Here is an 18858-nt window from a genome sequence, read left to right as displayed (position 1 = left end):
GGTACAAGTGTTATGATCCTGTCTCTAAGAGAAAGTATGTCACCAGAGATGTGGTCTTTTTTGAGTCTCAACCCTATTTTCAATCTTCTCAGAATCCTCTTCAAGGGGAGACTGGTGGGGTGGAAGAGAATTCTCATTCTCCCTCCTTTTTTGTTCCCCTATCTGCCTCGGGCCTTCCGTCCTCTTCTTCTACTCCTAGTTGTGGCATCCCGGGTCAACCTAGTGAGGCTCCCATTGTGCCGGTTACCTCTCCTGATGCTGCAGATGTCCCTAAAGGCTGCTCCAGTAGGAAACAAAAAGAGATACTCACATACAACAGAAGGAAAAAGGGCCCTCAACCTCATGACAGCAACCAGTTGGACTCGGGTCAATCTGTCTCTGCAGTCCAAGGTAATTCCAACTCACATACTTCTGATTTGGATCTTCCTATTGCTCTCCGTAAGCCTATTCATTCTTGTACCACCCTGCACCCCATTGCTGATTTTGTTTCTTACTCACATTTATCTCCTACCTATCACTCCTTTGTGTCTGCTCTTTCCTCTGTACGTGTTCCTTCTAGGTACTTAGAGGTCGTGTCTGATCCAAGGTGGAAAGAAGCTATGAATGAAGAGGTGAAAGCCCTAATGAAAGCAAGAACTTGAGAATTAGTGGATCTGCCAGAGGAGAAGAGCATTGTTGGGTGCAAGTGGGTGTTTACTATAAAGCAAATGGAGGATGGGTCCATTGAAAGGTACAAGGCCAAACTTGTGGCAAAGGGGTTTACTCGAAAAGAAGGAATTGACTACAAAGAAACATTTTCCCCAGTAGCAAAGCTCAACACAATTCGGGTTCTATTGTCACTAGCAGCAAATTTTTCATGGGAACTTCATCAGCTGGATGTGAAGAATGCCTTCCTAAATGGTGACCTTCATGAAGAGGTATTTATGGAACTTCCACCAGGCTATGACTTTGGTAGAAATGTGGGTAAACTGAGGAAAGCATTATACGGTTTGAAACAGTCTCCTTGTGCATGGTTTGCAAGGCTTTGTGGGGCCATGAAGAAAGTGGGGTACACTCAGAGCGGTGCAGACCATACCTTGTTCATAAGGAGACAGGATAGCAAACTTACGGCACTCATTGTTTATGTGGATGATATGGTGATTACTGGGAATGACTTGGAGTAGACAAAAAGATTGAAGGGGTTTTTAGCTTCAGAATTTGAGATCAAAGACTTTGGCCATTTGAGATATTTTCTTGGGATTGAAATTGCTAGGTCAAGAGAAGGAATCTACATATGTCAACGGAAATATGTTCTTGACCTCCTAGAGGAACAGGCATGATAGGGTGTAGGCCAGCAGATGCTCCAATAAAATAGAATCATGGCCAAAAGGAATCAGTAGGGGAGGACTATTGTGATAGAGAGAGATACCAAAAATTGGTAGGGAAGCTGATATACTTATCTCTCACTCGGCCAGATATTGCTTATGTTGTGCTTGTTGTCAGTCAATTCATGCACTCTCTAAAGATCCCTCATATGAAAGCAGTTGAAAGGATTCTCAGGTACTTGAAGACTTGCCCAAGAAAGGGAATTCTATTCAGGAAAAACAATAGAATTGAAATTGAAGCTTATACTAATGCAGATTGGGCTGGTTCTGTTGGAGACAGAAAATCAACTTCAGGATATTGTACATTTGTGGGAGGGAACCTGGTCACGTGGCGCAGTAAAAAGCATAATGTAGTTGCTAAATCAAGTGCGGAAGCAAAATATCGAGCTATGGCTCACGGGGTTACTAAACTCCTATGGCTCAGGACCCTTCTTAATGAGCTTGGCATTAAAGCTAAGGGTCCTCTCAGATTGTATTGTGATAACAAGACTGCCATCAACATTGCAAATAACCCTGTGCAACATGACAGGACAAAACATATTGAGATTGATTGACATTTTGTTAGAGAGATAATAGTCTCAGGAGAACTCTGCATTCCTTATACTCCATCTGAGATGCAAATTGCAGATGTATTGACTAAAGGGTTGGCTGCAGCAAAGTTCATGGACCTTCTTGGCAAGCTAAACATGATTGACATCCATGCTTAGCTTGAGAGGGAGTGTTAGGTTGAAGGTTTTCATGTATTGGTGGTTCGGCTGATAAGAATTCTTATTAGCCTGTATTTGAGTTTAAGTTGTTATGTACTGGGCCTGTGTTAATGGGCCTAAGTTTGTTTAGTGTTTTAAATTGTCTGGGTGTCCCATCACTAATCAGGGGCATTCCAGTCATTTCCTGTAACATTGTACTGTACTCTAATATAAATAATAGTACTGTCAACTGGGTCATTTAGTTCGACATTCTCAGCCTCTCTTGGTCTTCTCCTCTCTTCTATTGCTTCAGCTATAACATTTCAGCTTTCAAATACATTACCTTACCTTCTTCAAAAAAACTATCGAAAACACACAGGAAACTTCAGAGCATTTCAGTTAATTTTTCTTTAAGTACTCAAATGAAACCATGGTTGATCTACATATAACAATGCAATTGCCAAGTTTTGATGCCCAAAAGAAATTATCTTAACCATTTGTAACAGGTATGTTCCTACAGATAATTACTCAAGGAACAATATATCCTTGAAATAAGGAAGCATGTCAAAAACCAAACAGGTAAGGGTCAAGAGGTGGAAATACTTGCAATTACCACAAGTGTATTGTAGCAAAAAATTGAAGAATGTCTAACTAAGGAAATAAGAGAGATTAATTCAAAACACTTATCTTTTATCTTAAGTATAACTCTGCACAACATCATGTATACTACAGAATATATCGCAATTCAAACAGGACATTGCTGATTATCATCTCTTTGTATCAATGAAGATACAGGAGGTGCCATTGTGTTGTCTGTTCCTTTTGTAGAAGACTCTTCCTCGACCATGAATAGCTGCATGTCAGGATTATAATATTCTTTTGAAATTCCACTCGGACTTGATGAGCTTTCCATCCTAAGCTTTGATGGACTAGAGTTGTTCTGAAGCAGAGAACTTGGGCCAGAAGTGGACTGAAAAGAGCCAACTTCACAAGGTGTTGTCCGGTAACCCTCTTCAGTTTGCCTTTTACATAATTTATCTTCCACAATATCATAAAAATCTACTGTCCTAACTTCCTGAGCAAGAGAGCATGAACAACAGAAAAGCCACTGTGCACAATCAGTCACTGCTGGCTTACCACAACAGAAGCCATTATCAGGTAATTTGAACTTCTTCCTCATCTGGATCCTCCAGAAGCCCCCATACAGCAAACCAAATACACAAAGCACGATCCCTGTCACCCCCAATGCCTCCCTAACAACCTCATTGTCAATATTGATTGCAGCCAGGTTGAAAATCCAGAAAGGAGCCATACAAAATAAAAGAAAAGTCACAATGTGAACATACATATTTCCAAACCCAAGTCTCTCCATGTTCCACCCAAAGACACAAAAGCTACAGAAAAATGAGAGATATGCCAGAGAGATGTCATCCCAAAAATCAAACAACCCACCTCTCCACTGAGGGTTATTCTCAACAACCCTTTCCTCACTTCTTGATGCAAATGAGAATCTCTTCTCTAATGACTTGTTTCTTAGGGGGCTAGTGATAATCCGAACATGTGCTTCCTCATCCATTTCAGATTCGTATTCCTTTCCAAGGGGACTAAGAATTGAGTAGAGTCCAGCAGTTGCAGGTGCTGCAATTGCAATAGAAAGGCAAAGACCAACTCCTATAGCAGGTCGCTCAGATCTCCTATACCCTAAGTTAAGGCTGCAAAGGGCATACTGAGCAAAACAATTCACATGGAGTAGAACAACAACAACCATCATATGGGCCCATTCGTGGGGTTTATAAGTTCCATTTTTGCAGTAAATTTCTCTGAGTCTAGAGATATCCCCTGGTTGCCATCTGAATAAAAGCACAAGGTGGTGGAACCGCTTAGGATGTTGGTAAAGGCACATAAGTGTAAAGAGGGCATTGAGGATTTGATTATTGACTTCAAACCAGGCATCTCTCTGGGATTTCCTTGGTAGGACATTGTTCAACATTCCAGTCATGACGAGGAAGAGGATAGCACCAGAGACAGCAACACAGGTGATCCAAACAAGAAGGGCCAAGTTCATTGGATTTCTGATCCACTCTTTGCAGATTTTCCTCAGAGATACCCAATCAATTTTCTGAACAAAGACCAAATTAAAATGATTTTGGGAACCTTGGCTAGCAGAAGAAGGAACTGAACGTGAAACTTCATCTCTTTCCTTGGAAATTTGCAGGAATTTAGCTGATGGAGAAGCCAAAAGACCAGTTGAACCAAATTTCAGGATCCCTACTCTACTAGAAAGAGCTGTTGAAACATTTGGAGACCCTTTTTGAGGGTTTTCTTGGTCTAGCAGTCCTCTTTGAGATGATGACATGTGAAATGGGACTCTGGCCATTCCTTTAGAACCATTTGGAATTGGACTTGAGCCTAGTTCTTCCTGAACTTCCTCTATTCCCTTCCCGTAACTAGCTGAAATCATTATTGAGATAATTGGGAATTTCCAGGTTCCCTTGATACAAAGAACCTCAATTTCGAATTGTATAAACCTCTGTTGTTTTCTGTCCTTTAACAAAACACCCTGGAACAACTATGAAATCAAAATCTTGTGCTACAATTCATCACTTTCTCCTTGGGTTGTGACAAAAAGCTGAACCTCTACTCCCATAATCATTGCCAGGGTTCCTGCACACATCCCAAAACCCCAAATAGCAGGCTCAATTGGTATTTCTATCATGAGAGCTAAAGGAAATGGAGTGCAACTCCTAATAAGCCCAGGATACAGGGAAAGGAAAGTTCAGCCTCTAGTGATTCAAGACCAAAAGTGTGATTCCGTTACATTATACGTACAAGGAATATCAAAATGTGCTAGTAATAAGATGACAATGCGTGTAAATACATCCTTCACTTCTCCAATGGAAATTTTAACCAAATCAGGTCAAAACATGGTGGGAATTCAAGAGTAGCAGGTTTTTCTACAAACTCAAGCCAGAAAAGGGTAAGATATAAACAAAATAAAAGTGTAACTCGTTCAAATCTTTGTTTAAATTTTAAGCATAACCCAAAAACGAAGAAAATAATCTAGTATTGAATAAGGTACCAAAAGAAATCCAGAAAGTGCAATTTAGAAGGTAGAATACGAAAAGAAAAGAAGCCGTTCAAAGCCTCAAACTTCTTTCCGGTTCATATTCTGATTAAAAAACACGTTAGACTGGTGGATCTTTTTGTGATAGCTAGACTGATGAATTTAGTCCATAAACAACAGAACTTGAGAATACGTGAAATTCAAGGATACCAATATTATACCCATTTCAACCGAATATAGTGAAAAGGGTAGGAGAAATCTAGTTCCATATAGTTACTGGTAAAACCCTATAACCAAATTTCGAAACCCTGGAATCGTATTCATCTCATCTGGTATGCTGTTCAACAGAAAGCATCCAAATCAAGCAATTTAGTTCAAAATGGCCACAAAACTGAAATCTATCAAAACACGGCTGGAAAAAAAACTGAAGTTTATGGTCGAACCACCAAGGAAACTCAAGAAAAAAAACTATAACTTAAAAAAAAAAAACGCGTACAGTTACAAATACATCTAGCTTGGACTTTGATGGATAGATACACCGGCCGATGAGAGGCTGAAAAAATATGAACTCCCTATCATGGACAAAAAGCTTTACCGCGTCTGCCATGATAAGATAATAATCACCTGAGTCAGAGAAGCGTTAATTTCTTTCCCAGTTTTCCTTTTACTTTTTGGGTTCATGGGAGTAGACAACGGAGGCCAGTCTCCGCTACAACCAGCCGGGGACCTTACTTTACTAACTGAGCCAGTTAGCGGTTGGCACCTACGAGAAGCGTAGAAAATATTTGCAACCAGCCGGGGACCTTAAATTCAAGTAAATCCTTTTTGCTATTAATTGCAAAAGGTAGAAAATATTCTCGAGGAAAGTAAAGGCACTCTGGCATTGTAATATTCTCGAGGAAAGTAAAGGCACTCTACCGATAATGGGCCATCGGTTATATATATTATATGATCTTATATGCGATTTAAAAATATTAAAATTATCCTTGAAAATAAAACATATTATTTATTATTTTTTTCTTCAATAAAACCCTTTTTGCATAAAATAATTGACAATCCTCCAAAATCCTTCTATTTTAGTCTCCTGACGCAACTGATTTCTTAATCTCCTCCGGACGTGCCTACCTTGGTTGCCAACCCTTCTCTTTGCCAAGGCCAATCCATCTAAGTGTTTTCCTTAGTGCTTCTAGTGGTAATGCTATAGTGAAATGCTTGATACAGCAAAATGCCTCCTCAGTTCAGTGGGCCCCAGCAGCTTCAACTAGGTCATCGGAGCCTATTCCGATCTTCGCTCCATAACCACTATTATCATACTTCATAAATGACCCCACTTCAACATATGAGTGAACAAAACAAAAAGTGAATGAACGAGAGGACATGAGACGAAACCAACTTAATAAGCTGATGAAGCAGAACCTACTTGGTTTTTGAATTCTTAAAATACCCACTCTCCCGCCATTAATCTTCCTCTAAACAACTCCCATCAAGCCCTCATCTTCACCCATGTCCCGCAATCCCAACAAGTCCATACCATTACTATTTGAACCCCATCAAAAGAGAAGAAAATGATCACTATCGACGCATCTTCTAACACCACCTAGACGAAGAAGATAATCATCATTGAAGAAGAAATGAACGCCGGTATCTAAACTGCATTCGGAACTCCCCCATTATCTCCAGTTCCACGCAACACCAAAGATCAAATGGTTCCTTATTTCCACCAACAATTGTTGTTTTATCTAGTTTTGATCGATTGCTAGCTAATTGCTGATGTTTTAAACGTTAGTTATGTGCAATGTTCTTGGAAGTTTGCAATTGCGTTTAAAATTCAAGATGGGATTGGTTCATCGGTTATTTTTTTTTTTTGTTAGACTGATTGAATCAATGGTTTTGGTTGATTTTTAACATATTTTGGTTTTGGAGTATGTTCAAACCGGTGAATGCCCAGGTCTTGGTTAATTCTCTCTCATGTTTCAACTACACTGATCCAGCATTGTAAATCTTCCACCGATGATGATGTTGACGGAGACAGAGAGTGCAACGAGGTCACTGGCGCCCATGCTGGTTCGAACATTCTCCTCCAAGAGTGAAATCAAGAACTTAGCTTTGATTTCTAGTAGCCTATTACCTACATTCAAAGCTAAGATGGCATGGAGACGGAGGTTGTGCATTTTCTCTTCACTTGTTTTTTAAAGCTAAGGTCCCTATTCGGGTAGAGTTTCTGAAGTCTCAAATCTTCATCATGGTTCTCGATATATCTTAGATTTTCAGCTCTCTTTCTTCCATTTGAACCTTCATTACCGAGTTTGAATCCTAAAACTTGCCTCTCAATCTACTCATGTGAGTCATGTCAAGACCCAAGTAAAAGAAAAATAAACTTGTTCTATTTTTTCTCTTATTATTTACTTTATCTAGTTCGTAACAAACTTTAGATAGATGAATTGAAGATCAATCAATGGATGGTTGATAAAGAAAATTAGATGACACTTGAAGGGCATTTATGTCTTTTTATATACCATTTAGTTAATTAACGATAGGTACTAGATTATTGCATTTTGAAAGTTTGGGTACTGGATTACCGCGTTAAAAAGTTTGGATACTAAATTGGCACTCGACCTAAAATATAGGGTACCTATCGGGAATTTTCCCTAAAAAAATGAAATTAACGGTTGGATACAAGATGCAAGAGTCCTTCTGAATACCTTGTGAATGTGATGAACACATAATAACTTGACATTGGGAATGAGAAGAACCGACGAACCTACAACCTCCTTTGTTGTGGTAAGTTAACTTCCCTCAGCAGTCTGTGTAGTATGCACAAATCTTGATCTTACGCCACATTGACATGGTTGTTGAGTTTCTCTAGCTACCATTGAAAAGTCTAACCATGTTAGTTTAATAGTTTACACCCCCTTCCTACCGGTCATAATATCTTTGTTTAAATTATTGAAATCTAAAACTCAATTTGGATGGATTACAAATACAAATATGAGTTTAAATTCTTGTATTTTGTATTATTTTATATGTATTTGTACCATATATATTTGTATTTGCACTCCTAATGCTCAGTTTGGAAGGAGTACAAATGCAAATTTGTAGAGTACAAAACCTTGTATTTTTTATTATTTTCTATGTATTATTTTCTAGGTCGTATTTTAATTTTCTAATCTAAGGCTAGCATGAGGATTGAAACTAAAAGCATCTTGTGATAATTGTAGTTGGGATGGTTTGGGATCAAGTTGGTGGCTTCCACCTATTATTTCAAGGAAAATCATCTAATTCCTCTTCTTATTTGAAGGCTCTGTAAGCTTGGCGATAAGTTAATTATTTGGGTAAATGCATTTATGCAGTATCACTTGGAAATGTGTTATTTAGGTAAGTATATTTATTGGTGTTCTTTTTCAAATAAATGTTAATTTGGCAAGTGAATGAATTTCAAAAAAAAAAACATAACTTTTATGTTCTATACAATTTGGTCAATTTTCTTCCTCTATATATACATAATTTATCCACCCGGAAGAGGGATCGAATTTTTATTTCTTTGGGATGAAGGTTGAGTTAAAAATGATCGACAACTTGGCTGAGCTTGGAAGGAGTACAAATGCAAATATGTAGAGTGCAAAACCTTATATTTTGTATGTATTTACACTGTACATATTTGCATTTATACTCTTTCCAAATTGAGCCTTAAGACCAAATTTCATGATATCAATCTAATTGGTCTTAATTCAAGTGAATCATAAATATATGTAATTAATGAGATCGGATTTGACCATATCATTTTTCAAATTCAACTAAGGTACCTTTCCATATCATTTTTCAAATTCAACAAAGGTACCTTAGTTATGTGGGTAGAATTGTCCTATCCACAAGAACTCGACCCATGCTACCCACAAACACTAATTCCTTGCATTGGGAACATCTTCCATGAATAATGACATGTAAGAAGATGAGATGTTCCCCATGTGTAGCTGCAATGTTATGTTATGTGGGTAAAATTGTCGTGGGTAGGAGTGCAATGTGGGCAGGTTGTCTTTAGATAAGGTTCAGGTTTGGCCCAACCCGAGATCAAGTCCAAGTTTACCAACTCAAGCCTGACTTGAGTTTGATCTGATACAACATGGGTTATGCTCGGGCTGGAGTGGATTTTGTTGGGTTTAAGATATATTCTTTTAATATTTTCTATACACCCACCTTTTATTTGGGCTTTGTGTCTTGGTTGAAATATATTTGATTGAAAATGTATACAACTACCATTAAAGCTCAACTGGGAACTTATAAAAAATGCTTTCCATTGATCAAAACCTGATAGAAAAGGGAGGAAGACTGATAATCTTTTCTAGTTCAGATCTTGAATTGTACACAATGGTTGGACCCCACTCTCTCATAAACTGCAACCAAAAAGGCTCGGTAACAATTCCACCTCCAAGATATTCTGTTGCAACAATTTGATACTTGATGCTTGAATCCACAAAAAGGTTGCTTTGAGCATCATCATTCCTAACTCCTATCCCCAACTTTGTAGATCCTTGAATATAGTTTCCAAGATGTGCAAAGCTTGCATGACCACTCTTTGATGAGTAAACAAATGCCTTGTTTCCCTTAATGAACTCCAAGTTACAAGCATCCACCCATTCTCCCCCACTGTGCTGTGAGAAGTACATACTCCAGAGCTCACTGGTGAAGTTACTCACATGGAGTGTGAAATGTTCCCAATCACCCACATGTTGCCCTATCCTATTAAGTGCAAAATAAACTACCCCAATTAGGGGTGTAAACGGATTGAATTTGAATCAAATCAGACAATATTTGAATTTGAATCCGATTAGATAATCCAAAATCCAAATTTGATTTGACATCCAATAGATATTGAAAATTAATATTTGAATTTGAATTCGATTAAGTATTTGAATATTCGATTCGATTCGAATTCGATTAATTAATTATTTTAGATAATTAATAAATATAGAAAATAAATATTTTATTGATATAAAGTATATAAATATATAAATTAATTATTATATATAAATGATATAAAATATTTTATATATTATATATAAGAATTAAATAATTGATCAAATTTGAATATTTATCGAATTGAATCAGGTCATATATGAATTCAAATCCTATTAACTATTTGGTATAATAATATATCCGAATTCGAGCAATTAGATATTCGAATTATCCGAATTCGATTCGATTATATCGAATATCGAATTTGAAATTGGATTTTCGAATACCTTTTATATTGTGGCTGGCCCATTGAATGGGCATAAAATCCACATTACAATATCAATGGAGGTTCCTCCTAGAGATGGCTTCACATGAACATACAGTTCTGCACTTTCTATGTTGCCATATTTGGTGTTATTCTAGTCATCATTTGGCAAGTCAATCCAAAACTTTCCATCATTAGACCCACCACTTGGCAAATTTGAACCTCTAGAATCAATCACCTCTCTAGTTGATTCACCTTTTCGGTAAAACAAAGCACCATTTTTAAAAAACCATGGCACAGAGGAGGGGTAATAAATCTCATTAGGATGGAAGAAAACAGTGGGTATGTAGTTCTTGATGAGTGCATGGACCTGGTCTAGATTTGGCATTGCATGTAGAGTTGGATCACCATTATTCAAGCATGCAATGCTTAGCGCATCCTCGGATGAGCTTACAATCACCAATCCATAGATAAGTTAAGAGCTTATCATCTTGATCTCATGGGAATGAACCCAGTAACCATTCTCCCAGAATTGAAAGATATGAATGTCTAAACTAAGTAGATTAGCCATCAAAGAAAATGTTGGGGAAAACGGGGTCACTGTAACTTTGGAGGAGAAGCTCTGAGGCGCGTCTGAAGACACTGTCTTTAGAACGTTATTTGCCCCCACTCAGTTTCACTGAGTTTGCTGTTGGGTTACAGGCAAATTCATTCCCAGGATACAACAGAGCCTTGGGCGAGAATCTGCAACCAGCAAAGTTGAAGAGTCTCCAAAGATACCTTCTGTGAGACTGTAGCAGACAAGATTGAGAGAGAGAGAGAGTGAATTTTGACATTGTGTGTTTTGGAGTTTGATTCATGCTCCTTAAATAATTTGTGAAGAGGTATGAGGAAAAGGTAGGTGTTGGTTTAGAGAAGGCACCTTGAACAGTCACAATTTCAAACATTGTGACTGTTTAAAAATTAGTTAATAGTTAGTGACTGTTAACTTTGAATTGTGCCTCTTGATCACACCTGATCGAATCGTGACCGTTGATCTCATCAATGGTGATCAACGGTCAGCAATGCACCAAAACCAAGGCTGCCCATTGCGAGCCACGCGGGTGCGCGCAAAGTGCGAGCAAAATGCATCTCTAAAGTGCCTCATTGCGCCGCACACACGCACGCACATGTATTGCGCGGTATCGAATCCCCATACTCTTCTCTACTAATTCTAAGGAGTGTAAATCAGCTCCTATTGAAATACTGAAAACAAAACTTATAATTTTCCAATGTGGGACAAGTTCAAAACTGGGTTTTTTTTGTAAGAGAAAAAACTAATTTTCCAATCAAGTGTGAAGGTGCAATTTCTCATGTAATTGACCAATCAAACCTTTTGGATTTAATCTGTTATGAGATCAAAATCCAATAGAAAATAGGGTAAATCTCATGTTAAATCTAGTTTTAAACATGCAAAACATGGCAAACAATAGATCAGGGTTCAAAATTTCTCAGTCCTCTTACTCGGTTGAAGCTTGGATTCAAAGGCCACTTAGAGAGACCAACTCAATTGAAGCCTCACTGCCATCTTCAATAATCATTTAGATCCCAATTATTCTATAGTAAGTGGGAGAAGAAAAAAGAAAAAAAATGAGAAACATACGATGAGGGTAGGACATACTTGGTCTGAGTGTTGGTCTGAATTTACACAATGCAACAGGAGAACTGAGATTGAACTTGAGCGATCGCTGAAGAAAGGGATTTCCACCGTGAAGTTCAATTGAAAATGAATAGAAAAGTCTCAGATGATTGCTACCATGGTCGACTCTGGTCTGATTCTAACTCTGATTCGATCAACACCATTGAGAGATCTCCATAAACGCCGCCATGAACCAATTGTTTTCTAATAACTCGAAGCTTGATGGTAAGAACAATGGGGAATAAAGGGAAGTCCGGTTTCCACTGATCATGTGTGAAGGAAATTACTATAACTAATCGCAGTGGATAAAAAATGATGCCACTAATCCACCGCTAGCGAGAGGTAGTAGCCGCCGCTCCGCTGGTTCAAGAGGAGAAGAGGATGAACAGTAGAAGTGTTCAAAGAAGTGTTCGAAGAGTAAGGGAGTTGGCGAGTAGCTGGGGAAATCCAAAGATGTTGCAAGACAATAGTATGAATAATGTAGGGTGAGAGGAAATCCCAAAATGATGAGAAATCACCGAAAATATGAAGAACGGACTTGGCACCACCACTGGGTTCCTTGTTCACGTTGGGGAAGACGATGAACAAAAACCATGAGTGGCCTGCTATCAATTTGGACAAGTGACACTAGTAAAAAGGAAGAGAAAGGAAGAGGGAGAGAAAGATGGGAGAAAACGATGAGAGGTAAGGGGATTGGAGGTGGAGAAGGTTGTCGTCATCACCGCTATGTGTCTAATGGAAGAGAAGATGAATAGTGGTGAATAGTGTCCCCCCGAATTGATTTCGGCCCCTCGTCATCAATAGACCTGTTCATGGGCCAGGCCAAGCCGAGCTTTTACTCTTCATAAACAGGATTTTGTTAGACCTAAGCCCGAGCCCGGCCCGACCAACGGGCCTACAACTTGGGCCCGAGCCCTGCCCTAATAAAAAGCCCGAAGCCCGACCTAACAAAAAGATGGTTGTCGATGCTGAGTTCGCGTGACTGTGTTTGTCGGTGCTGAGTTCGTGCTGATAAAGCTGAGTTGAGATTTTGATAGTGAAAAGGAATAGTGAGTTCGCGTCTGAGAGAGAGAGAAAGAGAGAAAAAGAGAGAGAGGACTCACCGCCGCCACCGGTGCCTGTGTTTGCCACCTCGCCGGTGCTTGAGTTCACATCTGAGATTCTAAGAGAGAAGGAGAAGTGAGAAGAGGAACGAGAGAGAGAGAGAGAGAGAGAGAGAGAAAGAAAGAGAGAAAGAGGGAGAGAGAGGGAGAAAGAGAGAGGGAGAGAGAAAGAGAGAGAGAGAGGGAGAAAGAGAGAGAGAGAGTAAGGACTCACCGCCGGTCCATCGGAGTTCACTGGTTGCACCGGTGAGTGTTCGTTGATTCTACCTGCCTGAGAGTGTGAGGTTGTGACTGTGAAAACTGAGAAGAGAGAACTTAGGTTCGGCGACTAAGAGAAAGAGATGAGTGAGAAGAGAGGGGTTAGGATATTTAGGGTTAGGGTTTTTGGTTTAACTTAAAGGTTGGGCCGGGCTATTTTGAAAAATCCCAAGCCCGGCCTGAAATAATTTTGAGCCGAGCTTTTAGGCCGGAGGTCAAGCCCGTGGGCTCAAATTTGTGTTTGAGCCCATCTGGGGGCTAGGTTGGTCCATTGGGCTACCTGACCCCTGAACAGGTCTAGTCATCAGAGACCAAATAAGCCCCCCACAAGATTGCCCCCCCCCCCCACAATGTCCCACAACACATCCCCGCCATGTATTGGGAACATCTCCCAATGATAATACCAAAAATGATGATGTCATCATCAGGGAGATGTTCCCAATACATGGCGGGGATGTGCTGTAGGACATTGTGGGTGGCTAATTTGAACTCCATCATCAGGGCGATTGCTTGATTTTATAAAGGGGGCGATGGCAAGTTCATAATTTCTAGGAAATCGAAGGTAGTTTTTGGTAATTTCATGAACTTGGGTCAACGTCAGTCTAGGGTGGTCAAACCAGGGTTCTGGTCCAATAAGGAGGGGTTTAGGTCAAATGTGGAGGGTTGATATGGGTTTGACTGTAGAGAGGGTTTTGTGTGTATGAGTCAGTGAGATCGGCCAAAACGAAATATTTTTTATGAATGGGCAAACATGGGTATTTTGGGCTGAAATTTGGTAGGATAGGGTTTTTGGACATGCTAAGTTGATTGGTGGTGTCGGATTGGATCAAGTGGGCTCGGATCTGGCATATCTGGAAAAGGACATGATTTGATTTATTTGGGGCCTTAAATTGGAGTCTAGGTGCGATGGAGGGGTAAACAAAGGTATTTTGAGCTGAAGTTTTACATGTGGGTATTATAAAGTATCCGGGACTTGGTGGTAATGTCTGATCGTTCTAGGAGGGACCAGATCATGGGAAGTTGGGTCAACGATAAGGTCTAGAATGAAATCTTCGTTTGTTGGAAGGGTAAACGGGAGAATCTTGGGTTGAAATTTTGTGCGTAGGTGTTTTAGTATGCCTAGGGCTCGAACGTATGGTCTAATTGGCTAAGATATGTTGAGATCAAGGGGATTTGGGTTGAGGTGGTGTCTGATCTAAGGTTGAGGTGTAAATGAGGGTTGTTCGAGGTCATCGGATTGGTATTAGGTAGGCTTACGGTGGATTTGAGGGTTCTTGGATTCAAAGTTGGGCTTTTTAGGTATTTGGACGTTTCAGAGAGACTAGAAGGATCTAATTGGGAGTTCAAAGTCAATTGGGTTTCAGGCGGTGGACCTAACAAAAATGGAGTGCTAAAAACATTGTTTATTCAGATTTATGGGGATCATCCTTAGTAGTTTCTCATTCTGGTTAACAATATTATGTCACTTTTGTTGATTCGTTCAGTTAGTTCACATGGATATTTCCAATTGTTCATATGAGTGATGTACCTTTACTATTTATTATATTTCTCAATCAAGTTGAGTGTTTATTCAACTGCAAACTTAAAATTTTCCAAACTAATGGAGGGTCTGAATACAAACGCCTAAAACCATTCTTTGAAGAGCATGGCATGATACATCACACCTCTAAAAAAAAATAGATTTGCTGAATGCAAGCACAAATATATTGTTGAAACTGGATTAGCTTTATTAGCTCATGCATCCATTCCCAAATCATACTAGTATGAGGCATTTCACATTGTAGTTCATTTAATTAATCACATGCCAACTAAGGTTCTTAACTTTCTGTTTCCATGGGAATGCCTCTTCCAACGGAATCTAGATTTCCTCTTATTGAAAATTTTCAGATGTGAGTGTTTTCCCTACACCTGACCTTACAACTCTCATAAATTGGAGTTCCGAAGCACTCCCTATATCTTCCTTGGTTACTATGATAACTTCAAAGGGTTCAAGTGCTTTCGTAGTCCCACCAGCAAGCTTTACATCTCTCAGCATGTCGTCTTTAAAGAAGAAATTTTTTCCATTTCCACACACTTCATCCCCAACATCATACTCACCCTTGCTACTACAATCTCTTGTTGAACCACCTCTTATAGTGCCTCCTTCTACTCGACACCCTGATCCATCTGAATTGTTACATACTCCCTTAACCGAACCATCTCCATTGGAAGCACTACCATCTAACTAAGGTGCACAATACATAGTAAAACCACTTCTCTCTCATTGGATCACATATCTAAGGTATATTTTCTCTTCATTAAATTCTACTAATTAAATATACAAAAAGTAATTTAAAAACAAAATCATTTTCTTTCCTCTAGTAGTGGATAGGCAATTCAACCATTTGGGTCAAAAGGGTTAACCAAAAATGCCATAATGAAATAATAAAAATTAAAAATACAAAAAATATGAAAATACAAAAAAATGAAATGACCATTTCTCCAATATTATATATTCATTATAAAAAAAGAAAAATAAGTATTATATGTAAGAAGTATTTTTATTAATGATGAAAACAGAATGTCAACCCTAAACTCAACCTAAAAATGAAATGAATAACCAAATAATAAAAATTTAAAAAATAGAAAATACAAAGAATAAAAAAATAAAGAAAAAATAGAAAAAATGGGCACTTATTTGATGTTATAAATTTATAAAAGATAAAATATTGGTTATATTTCTAATATTATACATACATGATACATAACAATTAATCTTATCAACGATGAAAATTATATCAAACAAAGAACATAAAATATTGGACACATCTCCAATATTATATTGTAATTATATCAAACAAAAATTAAGTATGATAAACAAAATAATATTTATATAGTATAGAATTAATAAATATATAAAAAGAAAAGCTACTTTTCTATCTAGATGATGGGTCAATGATCCAGCATTTTGAGTCAACTCGTGATGTCATAATTGAATAATAATTATTTAAGAAAGATGGGACACAAAAAATGAAAAAAGTATAGAATTTTGTTGAAAGCATTTGAGAACATTTCTAATGTTATATATATATTCATCATATTAAATAAAAATAAATAAATATTTTTATTAGTTTTGAAAATGGAATACAAACTTTAACAAAATAATAATAATAATAATAATAATAATAATTGTTATTATAATTCAAAATTTTCATGTGCAAACGTACGTGTACATTACTAGCTAGTATCAAACAAAAGTAGAAAATCACATATTCTCAATGCAAAGTTTTGAGTCCATTATATATTTGGCTATACTTATACAAAGTAGCAATGGAGTTTAAAGGTTCAAACCAAGCATATTAAATGATGATTCATTAAAAACAATAGTGAAAGTAGGCAGTAGAGAAACCAAATGAAAGAGGGAAAGCCATGGCTATGGAGAAGGGGCTACATTAATTATATTATTCAAACCCAAGAGAAAAGACGAAGCTTGGGAGATGGAGTCGATCCATTAGCAGCTTTATTAATTTCTTGCAGCAGTTGTCTAATTCCTGGGGAAGATTGCGAAGTAGGTCTGGATGATGGTGAGAATGGTAATAAATATTGCACCAAAGAAGCCAATCATGGTCCAAGGGGTACTGAAATGTTTGCGGTAAATTTCAGCAAACCGAACCCTCCAATAGTGTTGAATATACATTTTAAGATCCTTGGTAACGTGTGAAAAGTCGTTAGAATCCACCACCTCCATGGCTAAATGGTTGATCAGTTCAGCCGCTTCTTCATCCTTACTGAGAGAATTGAGGAGTACACCGTCTGATCTCAGTACTCTCACATCACTAGCCTGATCAATGAGTGAGTCCAAGAAACAGATAAAAGAAGCTACCTTTGAATCACCCTGCAGAGAAGTTCTTTCATAGGCTAACAAATTCAGAAACAAAGGCCTGGTTGAGTGATCAATGACAATCGGAGGAAGTGTCAAATCTCCAAAGATAAGGCCCCGCTGGAAACGGATACTGTTCAAATTAAACGATTTGCTCTTCTTGAAATTTATTCCTACCTCTTTAAGCTCGTCTGCTGAACGGATTGGATACCAAAGAATATGCTCCTCATCTGTTTTATGGGCAGCCGGAAAGCAGTCCCAGAAATATCCGAGCAAGTATTTAAAATCAAATCCTGATTGATATTTGTCACCTTCATCGCCAACAAGTTTTTTTCCGAAAAAGATCAAGGAGATGCTCAGCAATATGTTGCTTCTCATTATTGAAGATCTGGTGCTTTTGACAGCTATTAGAGTCGAAACAGATGAGTTTGTCAATGAACTTGTCAAAAATTGCATCTTGTGCATCTTTGCGGAATGCTTCCTTCATCAGTTCATCGAGGAAAAAAGAAGGAAGTTGGTTCTCCAATAGAAACAAGTCAGTCCCTATGGAAAGCAAATCTTCGTTTTTCACCTCCCAGTTCTTGAGCTTATTATGAACCACACAATGAATGAAATAGACCACGAAACAGCCATCCAAGAACATGGCATAATTGAATTCTTCGTCATCCTTAAACTTCTCCGGCAAAAGACTCTCGTCGTAGCTCTTCTTTACACCCGTTGCTTTCATTTTGACATTCTGGTAGAAATTATCTATATCACCTGTTGAAACCTGTGTTGATGTCTGCGTCTGACCTTCCAACATTCTTTTTCTCTCTGAAACTAACATCTTTGCTATTTTTCTCTTCAGCCTCTCCATTTCCTCCAACCTAGGATTTCCATGGTGATAAGGGCCGATGGAGACCACCTGGGGATCGTAGAATATGCTGTTACCTTCCACCCGTTTCAATTTTTCCGGAACCTTTGGAAACTTTGTCTTAGATTTACCATTTTCTAACTCCGGGTTCTGTATGGATAATAGCCAGTCATTATGGTTTATATTCTTGGCCATTAAGATGTAGAAATAGATGTCAGGTTGAACAGATCTTCTGAGATCGATCACAGTACTCCTCTTCTCAGCTGCTGCTCTATGGAAGAAACTTTATTGGTTTTCCCTACATTAATTAGTCTAAACAATGCATTAGATCTGGGAACTATGCTTGCGAGCCATGCCAGCAGGGTTAAGCGAATCGAATTGGGTCTACCAACATTCAATTATTCAGATTCAAATCGAATTTTTTGGACTCTACCCCTTATGACTAGTGATCATACAGCATTCAAACCTACCCCTACAGATCATATTGATTTTATGTGAATATCATTCAATTATGTGATATTACTCGATTATTGTAACGAATTAAATGGGTTGAATCCTTATTTTTTTTCCAGTTATAAACTGACCAAATTCAGATCACCTGTGAATTGAATTTGGACTAATGGATTCCATTTGTAGTTAGGGATGTCAACTATATGGGATTGGCTGAATCTGAACCCAACCTGAAATATAATTGCTTCAACTCAAACCCAATCCCACCCAAAGGGGGAGTACCGAACCCATTACATCTATACTTAAACCATTTATATATAAATAC

At 38.2% G+C, this 18858-nt stretch overlaps 1 protein-coding gene and 2 pseudogenes across 2 annotated transcripts; all 3 read right to left on the bottom strand.

Moving 5' to 3' along the window:
* Positions 1-2633: 2633 nt before the first annotated feature.
* LOC148871772 (uncharacterized) lies at positions 2634-5988 on the bottom strand. Of its 2 annotated transcripts, none has more exons than XM_088967723.1 (2): positions 5739-5988; positions 2634-4714 (listed from the first exon to the last, which is right to left on the bottom strand). In XM_088967723.1, exon 2 carries the CDS (start codon positions 4509-4511, stop codon positions 2796-2798), a length of 1716 nt encoding a protein of 571 aa, XP_088823849.1. In that variant the 5' UTR covers positions 4512-4714; positions 5739-5988; the 3' UTR covers positions 2634-2795. The 2 variants fall into 2 exon arrangements, with proteins under 2 accessions (XP_088823849.1, XP_088823850.1); XM_088967724.1 differs by having other exon boundaries at positions 5611-5812.
* Positions 5989-9370: 3382 nt separating this feature from the next.
* Positions 9371-15406, bottom strand: LOC148871771 (hypothetical protein At1g04090 pseudogene; annotated as a pseudogene).
* A 1445-nt stretch (positions 15407-16851) lies between these two features.
* Positions 16852-18389, bottom strand: LOC148871770 (UPF0481 protein At3g47200-like; annotated as a pseudogene).
* Positions 18390-18858: the final 469 nt, after the last annotated feature.

The sequence above is a fragment of the Nelumbo lutea genome, chromosome 2 (assembly GCF_056320005.1).
Source record: "Nelumbo lutea isolate HS-2025 chromosome 2, American lotus-T2T, whole genome shotgun sequence".
NCBI classification, from domain to species: Eukaryota; Viridiplantae; Streptophyta; class Magnoliopsida; order Proteales; family Nelumbonaceae; genus Nelumbo; species Nelumbo lutea.
The sequence above is the reverse complement of the archived record's forward strand: the minus strand, read 5'-3'. Positions and strand labels throughout refer to the sequence as shown.